The 19204-nt window shown below is 45.4% G+C and overlaps 1 protein-coding gene across 2 annotated transcripts in view; it reads right to left on the bottom strand.

Annotated features, from left to right (window-relative positions):
- The window catches only part of KIAA2012 (KIAA2012 ortholog), a 427155-nt gene that overhangs the window by 211466 nt on the left and 196485 nt on the right, over positions 1-19204 (bottom strand). For both annotated transcript variants that reach the window (XM_069615509.1, XM_069615508.1), the window contains one exon: positions 14440-14601. In XM_069615509.1, coding sequence (XP_069471610.1) covers positions 14440-14601 — 162 coding nt within the window. The remainder of the gene's footprint in view (positions 1-14439; positions 14602-19204) is intronic.

Here is a 19204-nt window from a genome sequence, read left to right as displayed (position 1 = left end):
CGTCATCGATTCCCTGTGCATCTTGTTGACCACCTTCCTCAACAGAGGGGTTGGTGGAAAAGCATAGGCCAACATACTTGACCTGGTTCATCCATAGAGCGTTCCCCATGGAGCCTGGCTGTGGGAACCTGGATGCGAATCCTGGGTATTGTCTGTTTTCGCTTGTGGCGAATAGGTCTATAGTGGGGAAACCCCACTGTGAGAAGAGTTCTCCTACGACTTCTTCGTGTAGACACCACGATGTTCTTCCGGGAGGGGGTCTCTGCTCAAAGCATCTGCTAGTGAATTGAGATCCCCCTGGAACATGTTGAGATGACAGGTAAATGTTCCGTCTGAGTGCCCATATCCATGTTTTCTGGGCAAGTTTGGACAGATTTGGCAAACGAGTGCCCCCCTGTTTGTTTATGTAAAACATTGCTGTCGTGCTGTCCGTTAGGATCTGCACTGGCAGGTTCGATAGGTGGGGTTCGAGCGCTCGAAGCGCTCTGAAGACTGCCAGAAGCTCTAGCAGATTGATGTGATTCTTGGCCACTGTGTGAGACCAGAGGCTATGCACTGTGTGGTGAAGGAGGTGTGCTCCCCATCCCGAGAGGGACGCGTCTGTAGTGACTGCAGCCTGTATTTCTGGATCGTAAAAGGGTTTCCCCTTTGAAAGATTCTCCCTTGTCCACCAGCGAAGACTCTGTACTAGTGTTGGTGAAACGACCACTAGATCGTCCCACTGACCACTTGCCTGAGACCACTGTTTCGCCAACCATTCGTGCATGGGTCGCATGCGCAGGTGCGCGTGGGGAACCAGGTAAATACATGACGCCATCATGCCTAGCAAACACATCGCTTTGCAAACCCTTATATGACAGCCGTACTGATATTGAGGAATTTGCAGTAATAGATTCCGAATTCTTTGATCTGATGGAAAGGCCAACCCCTCTTGAGTGTTTAGGACAGCTCCTAAGAACTGTTTGGAGGTGCTTGGCACCAGGCTTGATTTTTTCTTGTTGATTGAGAAGCCCAATTCGAAGAGGAGGTCGATGGTTCTTTGGATGTTGGATCTGCAAATTACTGAGGTCTCCCCCGTGATGAGCCAGTCGTCCAGGTGAGGGTACACTGGGATTGCCTCCCTGCGTAGGTGCGCTGCCACCACCGCCAATACCTTGGTGAATACCCTTGGAGCTGAGGCTATACTGAAGGGCAGCACCTTGAACTGGTAGTGCTGACTGTCCACCTTTAAGCGCAAGAATCTTCTGTGCACTGGGAACATGGAAATATGAAAATAGGCATCTTTCATGTCCAATGTTGCCATGTAATCTCCCTTCTTTAGTAGGGGGATTACTTCTTGGAGGGTAGTCATGCGAAATTTTTGAGGCTTGACATACTTGTTTACAGGGCGTAAGTCTAATACTGGGCGCAGTGTTAGATCTTTTTTTGGCACAAGGAAGTAAGCTGAATAAATACCCTTGTTTACCTGGTTGCCCGGGATGAGTTTTATCGTGTCCTTTGCAAGAAGAATGACATTCTCCTCGAGGAGTATTCTTTGGTGCTCCAAGGAGTGTATTTTCTGTCTTGGAGGATGGTCACGGGGGCGCTCCAAAAGTTCGATGCAGTATCCCGCGGATACTGTGGACAGCACCCATCTGTCCGATGTGATCCCCTCCCATGCGTGGGTGAAGCTGGAAATGCGACCCCCTACTGGGGCTGCATGGGAAGGGACCCTGAGCGGAGCGTCACTGTTCGTTGGGAGGCGTACCGCCTCTGCCTGGGCTGCCTCTTCCTCTACCACGGCCCCTTTTTTGACCTCTGGTGAAATTCTGGGTACCTTGTTGGTTGTTTCCCCATGATGTACCTTGTCCTTAGGAGTAGTTGGACCCTCTTTGGGAATTTTGGCTGCGGGAGTGACGAAAATTATTATTTCCTCGTTGGTTCGTGGGTTAATTGGTTAGCTGACCAGGGGACCTAAGGGTCTCATATTCAAATTTTGCTGTTTTGAGTGCCTCTTCCACCGCTTTCCAAAACAAGACATTTGGTTCCATCGGCATGTCGATTAGAGTGGCTTGTGTCTCAGGTTTGAACCCCCGACTGCCTTAGCCAAGCGTGTCTCTTGATGACTGTGCTCTCTGCGATGAGCCAGCCTGCATTGTCTGCTGCGTCAAAAGTCGCCTTGAGAATGCATCCGGACACCGATCTCCCTTCTTACGCAATCTGGGCCAACTGGCCCTTTAGATGTTCAGGTACGGAAGCAATGAGGGCAGCTACCTGCTCCCATTGCTGACAATTATAACTTGCCAGCAGAGTGGTGGTATTAGCAATTCTTGCCTGGTAAGCGGAGGTGGAAGCTACTTTCCTTCCTAGCCCATATATCCTCTTGCTCTCCTTGTCTGGGGGTGCTTCGGAGGATGCTAGAGGTCTACCCGCCCTCTTTCTGGTAGTTGTGATGACCAAAGTGTCCGGTTTAAGCTGACCCCTTATATAAAGTGGGTCGGAGGGGGCGGCCCTGAATAATTGTTCTATTCTTCGGTTGACTGCCCGGGTAAGGTTAGGGGTGAGGAGGGAGGGATCAATTCTGCGTTGAATGGATTTCAGAATTGGTATTGCTTGGGCAACGGATTTCCTATCCCCCATAATTTCCTCTGCAAAGTCCCTCTCTTCTTGAGCCCCTTGAGTGTCTATATGAAAGTGCTCTGCAGCTTTAGCTAAAACCTCATTTAGTAATGGCTGATTATCCACAGGTGAGTCATTCACTGGTGGGTCCTTGGGAATAGGGGAGTCGAGACTATAGGCCTCTGCTTCGTCTAACTCCTCCTCATCCTGGTCCTCATTGTCCCCATAGTATTCGACCCCTGCCTGGTCGTCCAGTATTTGTATGTCTGGATCTTCAGCATAATGATGGTAAGGTTGAATAGTGAGTGGGTCCGAAATCAGGCCTTGAACTGGAGTCTCAGTGCGAGGTCTCTTACTAGGAGGCTGAGAGTCTTTGGATCCGGAAGGACTAGAGGTAACAGGAGTATTCTGATAACTCAGAAAGTAGTCAGGATTTTTCGCATAAAAATTTGCCATAAAAGACATTCGCCTCATCACCCTGTCGATGTCTTCAGCGCTCCACTCCTTAGAACTGGGAATGACCACCTCTTGATGAGGTTCATCTTCCATTCGCATATCCTTTGGAGTCGGAGGGACAACCTTAAGCCTAGTAACAGGGTCAATGGTCTTGGTCTTTTCAGAAGATTTATGTTTGTCCTTCTGAACCTGGTGTTCAGGCAGATTTTTCTGTTGTTTGTCCTTTCTCATGTGTGGAGGAATGTTTCCCTGATTCCTTGGACTTCCCTGAATCTTTTGATGCCTGGCGTCGAGATTCGGAGGTGGTTTCCGTAGGGTCTAAGGATTTAGAGGGGGGACGTCGAGACTCGGAGGCAGATGTAGAACGAACTGCCGGAGCCGACTTTGACCGTGCTGCTTGGGGGTGGAGGTCGGTTTCGTCTTCTGACGACCAACCCTCCGTGACTTTAGGAAGCGTGCCGCCCTTAGCAATCGTAGACGGTTGCTGTGTGTCGTGAGGTGATCGAGACCTGGAACGCCCAGAGGACACCGATTCTGCAGACCTCTCTCTTTGTGCCTTTTTCTGCCGATCGCTCGACACGGGTGTCGAGTCTTGGGAGGGGTTAATGTGTTTAGATCTAGGTGTATGGGTAGCGCTCATGCCGCCGGGTGTGGTCCCCATAACTGCCCCGCCGGACAGTGCTCGGAGGTCAGGGGCTCGCGGTTGGGTGTCTAACGACACTCCAGTGCCCTCGCCGTCCGAAACGGCGCCGTTGCTGCCATCACTGAAGGAACCCACAGCGTCCATGGCCTCGAGTTGCCTGGCGTAATGGGCCCAACGTTTGGTAGAACGGTCCTTAAGTGTTTTAGCTTTAAAGAGCTTACCGCTCTGCAATTGGCTTCGGGGTGGTCCCTAGGCAAACAGAGGTTACAGGTGTTATGCTTATCTACCCAAAGGAACTTACGGTTGTCCTTGGGGCAGAATTTAAATGGAGTACTCTCCATATGTTATTATATGGCAGCGGGCGAGTGTATGTAGGAAATAAACGAGTGTGAGTATGTCCACCCCCCACTTTCCCTACTTGCAGGGCCGAGGCCATAGGCCTTCCGAGGCCCAAAGTCTGTCGTGCAGTCTCGACGGCTGTTTGTTCTTCCGTTCCAGCGTCGATCTTCGGAGTCTCGACGTGGGATAAGAGGAACAGGGAATTTCTGAATAATTAATCACAAAAGGCTGAAAGCCAGGGAACTCTGCAAATATGCTTTCGACAAGTATGGCGGAAAAAAAAATCTGAGGATCCTAGACGCGTGAGGGATCTTGGGTACAGTGGACGTCACACTAGGGATAGTATTACTGGCACGCCTGTGTCGACGCCCATTTTCGAGTTTCGAAAAACAAACTGTAATACTCTGCAGCTTCTACTAGATGTCAGCCTATGCACAGCATATGATCTAAGCAGATTCCACAAGCCTCAGAAAATACATTATGTCAAATAGAGGCGACTGCTGAAATCAGCCACCCCTTCACAGTACCTTATTGATATGATGTGGCATTTATGACGCGCCTATACACAAGTGTTTCAAGGCCCGATGAGGCAAAGGAGGGGGAACAGAGGGAGGACAAAGACAACAATCTTACTAGGCCAAGTGACATTGAGATCACGCAAATGCTGGGGAGGGGGAAACGGTAAGTGCGGGGGGAAGAGTGAGGGGGCAGTGCAATACATTAGATCGACAGAAAATAATAAATAAAATAAATAAAACAATAGGTAAAAGTGCGGTCAGCTAGTGGCAAGTGCAGGAGTAAGTGCAGACATCGAGTGTCAAGAGCTGGTGGGGACTGTAGGATACAGAAACAGCCCCCAAGTGCAGGGGTTGCCCGGAAGGCAGTTGGGTCTGTCCTGTTGGTTAGCTCTGTCCCCAGATGGAATGGGGCTTAGTCCCACATTATTTCTCTTCTGGGTGGTCCCATCCACCATGTGGGGCTACCTGATCTTACCACGTGGTCCCGCGCTCTTCCATCTTTGCCTGGTGGCACCCACCCGCGTAGGGGCACACCAATCTCATTGCCATGACCCTGCAGCAAAGTTCTATCTACAGGGTGGCCCCTGTCCAGGAGGCCGCATATGGACACTGCTGCACCCTGTGGAACAAAACATGCTTTTCGGTGGCCCCCGTGGTCTGGGGGCTGGCCGACATCACCGCCATGAAAAGCGGCCACACTAGCGTCTTTTGCACAGCCGCGTGTCCAGCGGGGTCTCCCACAATCACTGCTGCTCCCGCAGTGCCATCTTGGCTTCAGGCGGCATCCCATTTGTTATGGGGCCACTGACACAGATGTGCCCTGCGCCATCTTTATTGCATCGCAGGGACTCAGGGGGTGGGCTGTGGTTATTTAGAAAGCTCTGGACGGAATGGTGACGCTCCCAGCTTCACCCAGCCTTCTCTGCTGTGGTAGCCAGGGACTTTTAGTCACCGAGGCTGCCCGGCCTTCACTTCACTTGGACTTTTCCTTCACCAGGGCTGCTCCGATGGCCCAGGGCTGTCTGCACTGCCCCACCCGCTGCAGCGATCCTCCGACTGGCTTCTAGGCAGGCCAACAGAGGGCATGGTCACGCTGACCTGGACAGGATGGCATCTTCTTCCCCCGGCCACGCATGCACACGGCCCGGGAGGGGAGGGGGGGTTCTCTAATGAGCCTGGGTGGTTTGACTCCTTGGTAGGCAGACAGCTGCCATGGTCCCGTGGGCGCCAGGGCATGCTGCCTGGGCCCACGTTCCATACGTCAGGTCACCCAGCACATGTGGCCCAGCCATAAAAAAGTCTCTTGGTCCTGGGCGGCTGATCGAGGACGCAGCCACCCTCAGGCAGGTTTTTTTCTTTCTTCTGCTCCTTTTCTCCCTCTCTGTTCTTTTCCCCAACCATTCCCTAACGGTTCTTCTTTTTTTAAATGTATTATCTTTTCTCCCCTACCCTGCCCAGCCCATTCTTGGGCAGGCAAGTTCTGTCCCTTTGTGTTTCTCTCTCCACAACATTCCATTAAGCCCCATGGTGGCATAGATGGATCAGTCCAGAACACTTAAATCACACACAGCATAAACATCAAAGAAAACATTTTAGTTTCTGTATCTTCATTTCTAGGTTTCATTTAGGGGACAAGTATGTGGCCCTATCTAGCAGGGCCCTATTTGGGCCATGTACTACATGTTTTTGTTTAAATTCTAGGGCAAGTTTTTGTGTGTCCGGAACAACAAAGGCCTGACAGAGCGAGGTAATGTTGTTAAGACAAACATTTCTTGCTGAAATTGTAGTTATGGATTCATTATGGCTGCTTGGAGTCAATTTCAGTTGGCAAATGTACTCTGTCAGTTACACAACTCAGAGAACTGTCCAAATTGTGTCATGGAAAATTCCATTAAAGCTGAAAGCAGAGCATCAAAGGATTGATTATCAGGATCATTATAGAATGAAGTCAACACATGTTTCATACCGCCCCCGCCTTGTCTAGACTTCTATTATATTAACACAAAAATAATAAAATGAGTTTTTTGACTCATATGTGACCGCACCGTCCATGGTAGTCAGTAGAGAAAAACACCCAATAAAAACTGCTCAAGAGTAGCTCGGATGAACATACCATAGGGTTTATGTACCATGTACCCACCTACAAATGGGTTTCTCTGGCATTCAGCATCCAATAAATATATAAGATGGACTATTACATAGGAAACATTTATTAGACTCCGTAACCTCCGACCCCGCTTCTTGGTCACTCCAATCCCCTTCCTCCTCACCTGTGAGTTGTTGATCCAAGCTTCCGCCGAACCTCTTCTTGCACAGCTCCTTTTTTTGTAAGTAGGTAGGGTCTGCCCCGAAAGGAAGCCACCCTGACCCTTGAGTGAGTGGTCCGGGGGGCCCCTCCTCCGGTTCAGACCGATTTAGGGGAAAAAGCCGCTAGGCATAAAAAACCCCTGTCTGGAGGTGTCTGGTGGTATTCCCTTAGAGCGGTAATTGTAGATAGAACTGGTAAAGGATGAGTGGAACGGGCCAGTTAGATGACCAGAAACCTTAAGTAATGCCTCATATGCAGACAGGAAAATAAACAGGTAAGTAAAGGCAAGCAGAAGGGCAAACAAGGAAACAGACGGGGGAAAGAAATAAAGAAATGAATCAGGAAGCCGTGGGAGGATCACTGGCACAGGCACGTTAAACAGCAACAATAAGGATAAGGAAGAGGGCAGTGTCCAGAGATAGCATACAGCAGGGTAAAGGAGAGCAAAAGGGAAAATATGGCCAGCAGTACGCCAAAGAGGAAAACACGAACGCTCCAACCTGAAAGCCTGATGCAAGTAGGTTGCAACGCGTAGGCTTCCGGGTTGGAGCGACGGAAAAGGGCTTCCCCTGGCAGCTGCCCAGAAAGACTAGACCGCCACGGAGGGTTGCGAGAAACGTGGCGGGGAGGGTTAATGGCCGCTCCATCGCCATCGACTCCACACACGCCAGCCGTGACGGCATGTGACAACATTGCACAGACATGAACAATATACTCCCCATCTCAAATGTTCCCATCACATCCATTTTGTGTGCCTCTTGTGATTAACAGCAAAGAAATACTACGAAAGATTCCTTATAGCGTTGAAAGAGAAAAGTTATCGCAAAGAATGATACATACTGTCAGATTCCAAATTGTACATCATAAAGTGACCTATGCTAGGAATGTACACGAATACAGAGCTTCAAGGCACCGCGTCAATCATGAAAATAAGAGGTGGGCAGAAACATGTTGGTGAGAAGAAACCTACTGAGCCATAGCGTGGCTGGTGAAATGTAGCATTGTCCTGGAAGTCATGGGATAGATGAAGTACATCCTGTTCCGATTTGCAGTGATTTTACCGCGGCAGAAGGTACCGCGGGCAAAACGTTTGCATGAGAAAGGTGCAAACTACCAAAAGTTTGCACCTTTCTCATGCGAACACACATACAAACTCACACCCACACACACACAACACACCCATAACAACCCCCCACCCACACCCTCAGCACACTGCCACCCTTCCCCCCAACATAAACAAACCCCACTTACCTTCATCTTCATGCTGGGTTCCTGCAGTGCCAGTTCCCTTTCACTTCCGTGATTGGGAACCGGCGCTGCAGGGTCCTTTTCTTTTCTTTTTTTTTTGTAACGGCAGGCTGCAGGGGTGTCCCCCGCAACTCCCGCTCACTATACCATGAAGTATAGTGAGTGGAGCGATGCAGGGGACACCCCTGCAGCCCCCGTCTTTCTTTTTTACAATGCTACCAACAAAGGTTCGAACTTTTGGTGTTCGAACCTTTGGTGGTAGCAATTTTTGAACTTTTGGTCATTACGATCATTTATTTTCGGTAAAATTGGCCTAGACCTTCCATTCCAGTGGGGTTTTAGAGATGCGCAGGAACCTCGAAGGTTTTAAAGACCCTGAAAGCATGGAAAGCATGTAGGATTAATAGAGTATGGCGACTGAAGTGTTTTGGTGTCATGGGAACTAAATGGGTGTTTATTGCACCCGTCATTTAGGGACAGTGTTCTTCCCTAATTAGGGAGAATACTGCCTCAGCTGGTTAGAGGAGGTTGGCCGATGGTAACCATTATTGATCAATTGAGATTGTCAACGATCTGATCTTTTATGTAACTATTGGCCATCAAAGAATCAACATGGGTTTGAGCCCTACTTAGATATTATAAATCCACAATTTGCAAGATTGTTATATATATGATTTAGGTTACGCATATTACCCATAGGGTGTGTAGAGAATCAGTGGAACCCGACCTCCAACGAAACCTGCTTCTATTGTATGGGTGTGACCGAGTCCTTTTACCATTTTTATTTTACATAAGGACTTGCGAGCTGCTTATTTGATCTCTTTACTGAAATGCTTGGGCGCCAACGTCAACCATGTCAGTGATGCCTTACACTTTTGTAGATCAACCACAGATGATTAAAATTCTCCTAGCCGTGGCCAAAAACATCTATAGAGGTTGGCTGGGAATAAAAATGGCCTCCTAGTGCCATTACATAACTTTGTATTCTTCACTGTCACCATGGTTTTTAATATAATGGAATATTTGTAAAGCTTGTGTAGTGATAGTGGTGCTAATATTTGATATAGCGATTGGTAATTATTGATATAATGTACTGTCGTTCATTTTATTTTTGGACTTTTACTGTTATATTGTATACTGCTTTAATGACATGCGTCGAAATAAAAGATTGACTGATAACCGTAACCCATGGTAATGGAGTCCGTAGTAGATGTTTTGGTCAAGACATCTAGTCTGAGGTACAGTATCCGGCAACATATAATGCTTATCTTGTACCGGTTGAGTGGCCTATTGGTGCGCTTTGGAGGTGGTGGTGGATTTCCCTAGGCCTTGGCATGCATGATCTAATAAGTAGAACATAGATACACTATGAACATAATCCAGGAAAAACAACACAAGGTAAATATATCGATTACACAAAATATCTTTCTGAAAAACTCTAGTGAAAATCAAGAAACTGTCATTTTCATGGAGCTATTGAAAACAAAAAAGTATTTACTTTATAAAAGGTTATAATTTACTCTACATGAATACAATCCAACACATACACCTGAAATGTACCTAATGCTTGGAACCAGCAATATTAAACAAGCACAGTACTTAAAGAAATAAAAGCTGAAGTAAAAATGGAAGCATGCCACAGCAATGCTGCTAAGAAGTACTTGGAAGGTATGCATGGTTATCTCTCAGAGGTATTACGTAGGTAAAGCAATTTGACAGAGCATAAGAGGAAAGGCACGGGATGTGGGGTGGGAAGGATAGTGGGGGATTCCCCACCTAATATTAGGATTTCCATTTTTGATCATAATTACGATTTTCTTTCAATAATCCTTAACAGCATCCACCAATACACAGACAATATTCAGTTGTACATGAGAGTAAAAAGTCCAGAGGATTTCAGTCGTCTCTGTGATTATCTAGCCATTATCCAACCCAGGACGTCGACTGCGTGCCTCAAACGTAAGCCTTCCAAGACCAAATTCATCATCATCGGTCCCGCTGCTAAACAACACCTTGTCCAGCAATGGCTCAATGATATGCGCCTAGAAGAAATTCACCCGCAACGCTTGCATTTAGTAAAATCCTTAGACATCACCATTGACAGTAGCCTATTATTCCAGAAACACGTAGCTAAGAAGGCCCAAATGGCCTGGCTCCAAATCTCCACCCTTTGCAAAATGAAACCCTTCATTCCACCAGAGGACCTTGTGGTCTTGCACATTGATGGGGGGAAATGCCCCTCTGAGAGGGCTCCAAGTCACTCGCTTGGCTCCCCTGAAAGCAGTTCACCACACTGCTGCACATCCTATTACAAATACACAGAAATGTAACCGAATCACCTACGTCATACACAAACTACATTGGATTCCTGTCCAGGCCAGAATACTGATCAAGGCTGTATATATCCTCTACAAAGCGGTCACGAGTAGCACACCACCAAATCTGGCAGCTAAGCTCCATATCTCTGGTCGCACACGCTCCCCGCGCAGCAAATCAACCAACCGGCCTGAATACCAATTCCCCCACAAAGAAAGTACCCTCAAACAATCCTTCTCTTGTCACGCACCCAGCCTTTGGCACTCGATCCCGGCCTCTGCTTGGAATGCCCCCACAATTCTCCAACTGCACAAATCTCTCAAAACATGTATTTTTCAACGACACCTGACCAAGGACTAACCCCAATGGATGCACAAACCGCAACTCACAGTGCTGCGCTACTGTTAAAAGATGCCAGCCAGTGCAAACGCTTGCTATGCACACCATGTACAACGCGCCGCTGCTATCAGGCAGGTCTGCACCATTTAAATGTGCCAATTTATTCTAATTTATTTATTTATATGACATTTTCCATTTTTATTTGCATTATTTTTTTGAACCATCATTATTTATTTGTTCAAAAATGTCTTCATTTACCTCTTCATTTTCACTGCAGCTTTTTACTCCTTAGTTATTAATAACTGTAGTATGTGCCAGTTATGGTAGAATGTAACTTTTTTCAGGATCCCACCACGTGCAATGTGATTCATATTGATCAACAAATTGGTCACAGAGGAAGCTTTTGCATTGTCTTGGGTATCAGCAATTGGTGTTCAGCTCACCACAAATTAGATGTTTTTTGTTGTTGCAACAAGCCCGTTTGAGTGCCAAACTACTTTCTTTTGTCGCCAGCAGGACTATCACTTGGTCCAGGGTAAGTGCCAAGGACGAGTATGCGTGCCCTTTTTGCATAGACTTGCATAATAGCCTTGCAGTAAAGGGGTTAATATAGTGCTCAATTAATTTTATTATTTATTTATTTGTATACAGTACAAATAACTTTTATAAACATTACATTAAAAGTTAAAATCAGTCAAACAAATCCAAGTGCGAATACAAGTACAAATACAGGTTGCTATACAAATACAAGTACAAATAAAGACGCACAGATACGTGCTCAATTACTGTATACAGTGGGAAGGATACGTGTTGTGAAGGCAGTAATAACAATACTACCGTGGTTATCATACCACGCTACTTTACAGCAGGTTTGACAGCATTCAAAATACTATGAAACAGGAAGGCTGTATTCAGTTTAGCGTCCTGGTGGACATGTAGCGCAAGAGGTCTTGTATAGCGCCCTTCTGCCACTAGTGTCGGTAGAGCACAAGAATGTGGGATCAGACTGAATAAGCATGCAAAGGAGTGTAGCTTTGAGTTTACAGATATGTGTAGGAAATACTATGGCATGGTATGGGCAGTGAGTGCAGAGCTTACGGGCCAAGTCAAAAAGACATTCAGTGCGTTTATTGAAAAAAGCCCAAATCACCCCTCCCACACTCCCCACTGCAACACGAGTGATGCCAGCAAAATGGAGGGCAGAGAACATTTTGGATGAGCTGTGGTGAAATGTAGCAGTGACTGATGGGAAACTGATGTCAGGGTGATTCGTGTGTGGAGCAGAGTCTGAGCAGCTTGGTTGGTGGGGATATGATAAGGCATTGATAACGCGCCTATACACACGTGTTTCAAGGCGCGACGAGGCAAGTGAGGGGAGACCTAGGGAGGACAAAACAACGATCTTACTAGGCCTAGTGACATTGAGATTGCGATGATTTGACAGTTTATGAAGTGACTGGGTAGGATTAACTTGGTGGCATAGGGCAGTTAAACTAAACTAGTGTTATGGAGTCAGATTCGGCCGTGCCGTGTCACAGTGTTACTGCGCTTTTCCCCCAAAGTTGCCTACTAGGTTGTGTGATTGTTCCATTGATGTTGAAAGATTTCCATTTATGGAAACCGAATTGCACTATAACATCCTTATGCTGCTTTTCTTTTTAGTATATAGACATAATAACATCTGTTTTGTTGTGGAGTTGGTAGACATTTTGTTTATGTCAATGGGGTTGTTGGTGGCAGTTGCAGTTTTTCAAGCTGGTCGGGGTGCCTACTGCAGAATACTTACTCTCCATAAAACCATGTTCAAATGTCTGTGTTGTGCCTGCTTCTCAATGAAACAAAACAACGGGGAACAGAGACGAGGAAGTATTACACAACTCGAGGACCCCACTCTGGGGAAAAGGGAAGAGCACTGCGTCAGAGAGACGATAGGAGTTGAAAGGACACTGACGCAGGTTACACGCAGGGTAGAATGTGTGGAAAAGAGTGTCTTCTCTGTGCCTTCTTCTCAAATAATGACCAAGTCTTCATGACTGTGTCCCCAGAAGCAGATGGCGGTTTCTCATGAGCCCCCTGCACAAGCAATACAATGTAATATTGTGACATGAATGTACAGTGATGGGAAAATACCTTCCCCCATAACATGGTGGGACTGGAAACAGATACTATTCTGCCTCCATTTTTAGACTAGCTTTGCAGAAGTCCCTTTTACCAGAGTTTTGCAAATGTGACTGATAAGAAGTCCACATGTGCACACAAGTAAGCGTGCATGTAAAGATTGGGATGTCTATATGTACTGCGCAAACAGACTTCAAGTTGCAGTGATCAATACTCTAAAACTATTTTAAAGTCCCAAAACACTGTTACGAAATATAGCTGTAGCCGTCCGATGTGTGAGTAGTGATTTATTCTATGCACAGCTGACACGTGTTTCGACCAGTCGGTCGTTTTCAAGGCAAATAATTCTGGGGATGAATCCCTGACTGTTTATTCGCCAGACTTCTCTGGAGGATTCAGTTGATTGATTCGTAGTACAATAGTGCCTCTTTCATTTACCAATATTCGGGGTCATCACAGTTCAAGGCTACGTACACTGAGACACACACCCTTGGTTTCAGCGGTTTATAGTCATAGCATCGAATGCCTTACCATCTAAAAAAAGCGTCGAAAAAAAAGCATCTGCATTTTTTCTTTTTTTTTAATGAGGGGTCCCCCCCAAATCCCATTTTTTAACCTTTAAAAACCCAATACAATTAAATTAAACCCTTTATCTCAAAGGAAAACTGCATTAGTTGTTTTTGTTTTCGAAACTTTTTTTTAGATGATAAGGCATTCGATGCGTGGGGCATTTGATGCTATAACTAGATACCGGTTTCAGCGTGGTAGGTCCACATAAGTAGGCTTGTTGATAGCATTAAACCGTGTCCAAACCACAGAGCACTGAAATTGCTTGGCTTTATCCACATGGATTAAAATAAAACATAAAGATGGAAAAAACAACTGCAAAAGTGTGAAGAACTATAAACAGACATTAGCCTCATTTCGAGGTCGGCGGTGTGGGCTAAAAGGGCAGTAATTACCAGACCAGCAAAATACAAGTTTGGCAGTAGGGAGTCGGTTTACCACAAACTTGGAGGTAAAAAGTCCTCCATACTGCCAAAATTGCCAGAATTACTGCAGCGGAATTTCCACCGACGATAATCCTGCCGAAATCCCCATGGAATCATATGGACTCCAAGAATGGGGATATACCCTCCATGCTACCACTTGTAATACATCAGTGAATTTGCGGGACCAAGTGGTTGCAAAAGTAATTTAGTTTGGCGGCATTTCGGCAGATTTACTGCCGAAAAACCGCCAAACTCGTAATGAGGCCCATTGTCCTTAAAGGAAGAATTGGCATGAAAATATAAATCTGGCTCATTAGAAATTTTGAAAAAACAATATAGGGAGACTGGAACAATGTGAAAAAAAACTGCGGTACAACATACGAATGAGATGAACTAATGGTGAGAACTGCAGATGTGTATGGCTTCTGTTTCAGGAGGACGGGGATGCAAAGGACTGATGGCTTCTGAAGGCCTTCTGGCAGAAGATTCCATAGCAGAAGGGTATATAAAGAGAACATGTCCATACGCCAGAATTATTCCCAGCTATGCAAATCACTTCCGTACCTGAGTTAGCCCTGTGTCTAGGCACAGTCCAGCGTGGGTCATGAACAGACAGAACAGGCAGCAGGTGATATTGCGCGGGGGCTGCAGACAGATCCTGCTGTCTCTTGGGAGGAGCTCCACTCGGGGGGTTGATCTGGAGTGCCGCTGTGTCTCGAATGCATCCTGTTGAATACAATATCAGACACTCATGTTTGTATGTTTTTTTTTTATTTAGGTTCTTATACAGCACCACACTCAGACTTTCAGAAGTGTGATTGAGCTTTTGGAATGCCAAAAAAATCTATACATAGAAATCAATAAGAGTTACAAGGAATACACAGTATGAAAAAAAGAGCATAAACAGAACTATTTTGGTGACAACACTTGGTAGAATTGACACAAAATATATATTTTGGCCGGTGAGGGCATACATTGGAGAATACATCACAATATATCGACCCGTTTTTGATCCATTTGTTAAGGATCTTGAATCATATATATAGGCAACATAACATATCTTACAGACTCTGGTTACATTAAATGTGGCATGATTAAATAGGAATATAAATCATTGAGATGTCTTGGACGTATGCAGATATTTTTTTAAATCTAGGAACATGAGTTTATATTAACACCCACAGATGCAGATATACATCGAAATATCTTGATTCAGATATATATCATCAACGTTGTGATGCAGCTATGAGGGACCACATTTGCTCTTACGTATACAAACCTCTTTATGGGCTAGTGAGAGCTGACTGTAGCTTGGTCTGAGAAACATTAGATAGTTGTTGACAGAATTGTTCTATGGAAGCACTTCATCAATGACCTTTTCATAGATTGGGAAGGGGAAGTTGAGGCTGACTATATTGGTATACTAATTAGGAAGTAGGTAAACTTAAAATTCGCATATAAGTATAGGTGAGTAACCAGTTAGTACAAATTCATCGTTGCATGCCAAAGACCAGCACACATTTAATTTGAAAAAACAGGATCAACTATGCATATTTATTTAGTTTGGGGATGAAATTGTTACCTAGATGAAGATTTTGATCAAGAAAGTAGGAACGTGACAGTACGTTTTAGAAAATCAGGATACAATCATACAGTGATCAATCAAGTATATGGTCAAGTGAAACCGGGTAATAGGGAATCACCCCTGATTGCAAAGACAAACACACACAGAATTAAATGCATGGACCCAGAAAAAGTTCATCAGAAAGGGCAATTTAGAACAGACTACAGTGATCAGGTGAAACAAATTAAGAGCATCTTAAGGAAACATTGAAAAGTGTTCCCTCTGGATCCAAAGATAAAGGTATATGCAGAGAATTATCCCAGTATAAGGTTCTCGGAGAATCCGAGTCTTAGACATATTTATCACGCAGTATATACAAAAAGCTGGTACAACAACATTGGCTGGAAGTTCAAAACAATGGCTTTACTAGATGTTTCAAAAGTAAAGCATGCATGAAAGGAAAATATCTGTCATGCATCCGATTACAAAGAGGAAATGGTGGATTCACAAAACGGATACTGTGATGAATCGGATGATGTCATCACTCCTTTCCCAGAGGTAGCGTCTCCTCATTTGGCCAGGGGATGCCAGCCACTACCTGCTACTAACCCTACGGGTGGCTATGGGAGGGAGGATCACATAGGGGAGGCGAACCTCAGAGGGATGGACAGGCATCATCAGATGAGACATGGTATCCCCCCTTTCCTTTTAGGGATATCCACTCCATTCCCTGTGCCTTAATGGCATACTGTGATAATGCCCTCCAATATCCTGTAAAAGCCACTGACAGAATTTGTGAACGTTTTGCACCCAGTGAAACAACAAGTACTGAGACGAAGAAGAGGACTGCCATGAGAGAGAGTGTGAACCCTAATGCAAAATCTAATGGTGTGAAGAATATGATTGGTCCAAGACATATCCCAGACTGGAGGTGGGAATTTAAATCAACTGCTGCCAAAAGATGGAGGGAACTTCCTTTTCCAAGCGTCGGCTCGGAAAACGATGGGAGACGCAGGGTGCAGCACGGAACAGATGGCGTCCAAATCCAGGAGGGAACCCGGAAGGCAGTCGAGTGGAGGCCAGGTAGTGAAGCAGTGCCGGTTGGCAGCAGAATGGACAGATGAAGAAGAAGGAAGCCATGGCGGGAACTGGAAGGCAGGACATGCTTCGTTCCTATGCAAGGAGTGAGAACGCTCTGTGCCGCTGACTAGGGAAAGCTGCTCGAGTCCAGCAAATACAGAGGCGAGTACCCGAATACATATGGGTGGAGTGAAAAAACGTATATGTTGTCGGTGAACACAAAGTGAAGAATGGGATGCCAAAATGGAGGCAAAGAGACCCTGAGAGTACATTGATTGCCAAGCGTGAGGAATAAAGTAATCCTCATTGGAATCACTGTATTCTTCATAGTCACAGTAATTTGCAGTGAAGTAGCATGTGGAAGACATACACCCCATTGCACTGATTGAGAAAGAGAGATTGAACCCTAAAGTCCTGGCAGGAGAGTATACCAGGTGAACTACAGATCTGGGATTCGTACTCATAAAGAACTGTACAAGAGAACCTGGCATGAGAGTATACGAGGTGCCGTGGAGTCCCATAGGGCTCCATGGGAATGGGGACTCAGGAGCACCGGCCCCGTTGATAACGGCAGGGTCAGACCTGCCGGGCGTGGCTGCCCCGGCAGGCAGACTTGTAGTGTGGCGGTCCGGAAACAAGGGTGCCAGTAAGCTTACCAGCACCCTTGTTTCCAGACCGCTACACTCGGAATGAGGCCCAGTTTGTAGAATAAGAGGGATAGGAATTCTTCCTTTTTTTTTTTCTTCGTCTTTATGTATTTTATTTTCACCAATAAAGTTTTCAATACAATCAGAAATAAACAAGCTTCATAAAAGTACAAACATGGCCACAAGATTGAGTCCAAAAGAGAAGAAAAAGAAGAAAACCCCATCTCATAATGCATAACACAACATAAACAAGAAGAAAAGGTAGAACAAGAAAGAAAATTGAAAAGAGACCAGAAAAGGAGAAGAGAAAGAAACAGAAGAATATCTAACTGTATCATTTGGTAGTACAATTTATAAATAATCAAAAAACACATCCCGCACATAACATGGCATGTTCTTGGCTAGTATAAGAGCAAATCAAAATACATTTCTGGGTAATAGTGAATTTGGACAAAACACACCAGCATATTGAGTCACCATGAGACTTTAAGCATACACATTGAGAAAGATCCCTCATATGTCCATAAACTTTTCAGTCTCTCCTTTCAGTTTGCAAATTAGGATTTTGGACATAGGACATTTTTGCTTTGGACATCTTGACACCCGACAGACCCTTAGTTTTGGTTGAGGTAGGAAAAACACCACCTAGATTAGGGATTGTGAGGAATTTTCCAACCCCTTTATTACTTAATAAAAGTTTATGCCAATTACTGAGTCCTCTGTGCCCGCGTCTCATTCCTGGTTCCTCACAATACCCATGTGGTATTAAGAGTTATTATACCCATGTGGTACATTGGTAGCACCAGAGGGATCGTGCATTTAATAATTTTGCAGCACAAGAGGGCAATTGGGAATGTTGACCGAAAGTTATCCTGTAGCAAAAACATTTCAGAAATACATGGTGGAGATGAGAAACAATGGACCATTTTGTCCTCGATCATGTGCGAAGTAGTGTACGAGGAGGTGATAGAACATGGATTAACCATTCATTAGAGGCTTGCATGATTGTTGATTTTAGTACTGAAAAGTCTAAGGGTCATAATTTGGATGAGGAGATGTATTTATTTTGCAGATTCCTGCTGTGAGGTGATGTGAGCTACAGTAAAACAATAAAGGAATCTCGCAAAGGGGACAGGGTCCCCTACACTGAAAGTCATATGGGCTGTCTAGTGCCCCCAAAAGAGATCAGTGAAGCAAGGAAAGGAAAGAAAAATACTGTACTTACATCTGAAGGCCAGGGCAGGGTTCAAGCTGTAGCAAGTGTTAGGGGGATCTCTTGATGTCAAAGGAGGGAAATGTATGAAAAGAAAATGTTTCCTTATCGCTTCTATGCAGATATGTTATGTTATGTTGGGTGGCATTTTTTTGTATACCGCCTGCTGCCATTGGTATGGCCTTGAAGTGCTGTGAGGTTGAACACCCTTTGAGAGACCGTAGTGTGTGTTGAAAAGTAATTAGAGGAGTGGTAAAATATGTGTGTGCATTTATTGCCAAATGGAAGGAAGGTAGAGAATGGCTAGGTCTCTAACAGCATCCCATATTGCAAAGGCGCGAGGCATGGGTGCTGTGTCAAAGTGTCAAGCTATGTGCACAGCTGGACTGCATTTTGCATGGGATTTAGCTTTATTCTGTGGGTCATAGAGATGCATGTTTAAGGTAATGTATTAGTCAAATAGCAAACATCTGAACAGCTGGACCGAATTTGTTCGTGGAGCTCAGGTGTATTCTGTGAGTGTAATGAGAGTGCAGCAAAATATCAGAGGTGAGGCAAAATGTAAGTGTGGCAGAACATCCCAGTGTCGAGACTGAATGGAACAAACCTAAACTGGGAACACACCAGGAGGCAAACGCAGGTGTGGCAAAACATAACGGTGTCGAGATTCAAAGCAGCAAAACGCACCTTTGGGACGCTCTGTGAAGCAAAATGCAAGTGTGGCATACCACAACAGTGGGGAGATTCCAAATAGCAAATCTACACCTGGGAAACTCCAGGAACCGAAATGCAAGTGCAGCAAAATACAACACCGGCAAGATTCAC

Source organism: Ambystoma mexicanum, chromosome 9 (genome assembly GCF_040938575.1).
Source record: "Ambystoma mexicanum isolate Mex_15411 chromosome 9, UKY_AmexF1_1, whole genome shotgun sequence".
Classification (NCBI taxonomy): Eukaryota; Metazoa; Chordata; class Amphibia; order Caudata; family Ambystomatidae; genus Ambystoma; species Ambystoma mexicanum.
Note: the sequence above shows the minus strand (reverse complement) of the source record. Positions and strands in the feature narration are given on the sequence as shown.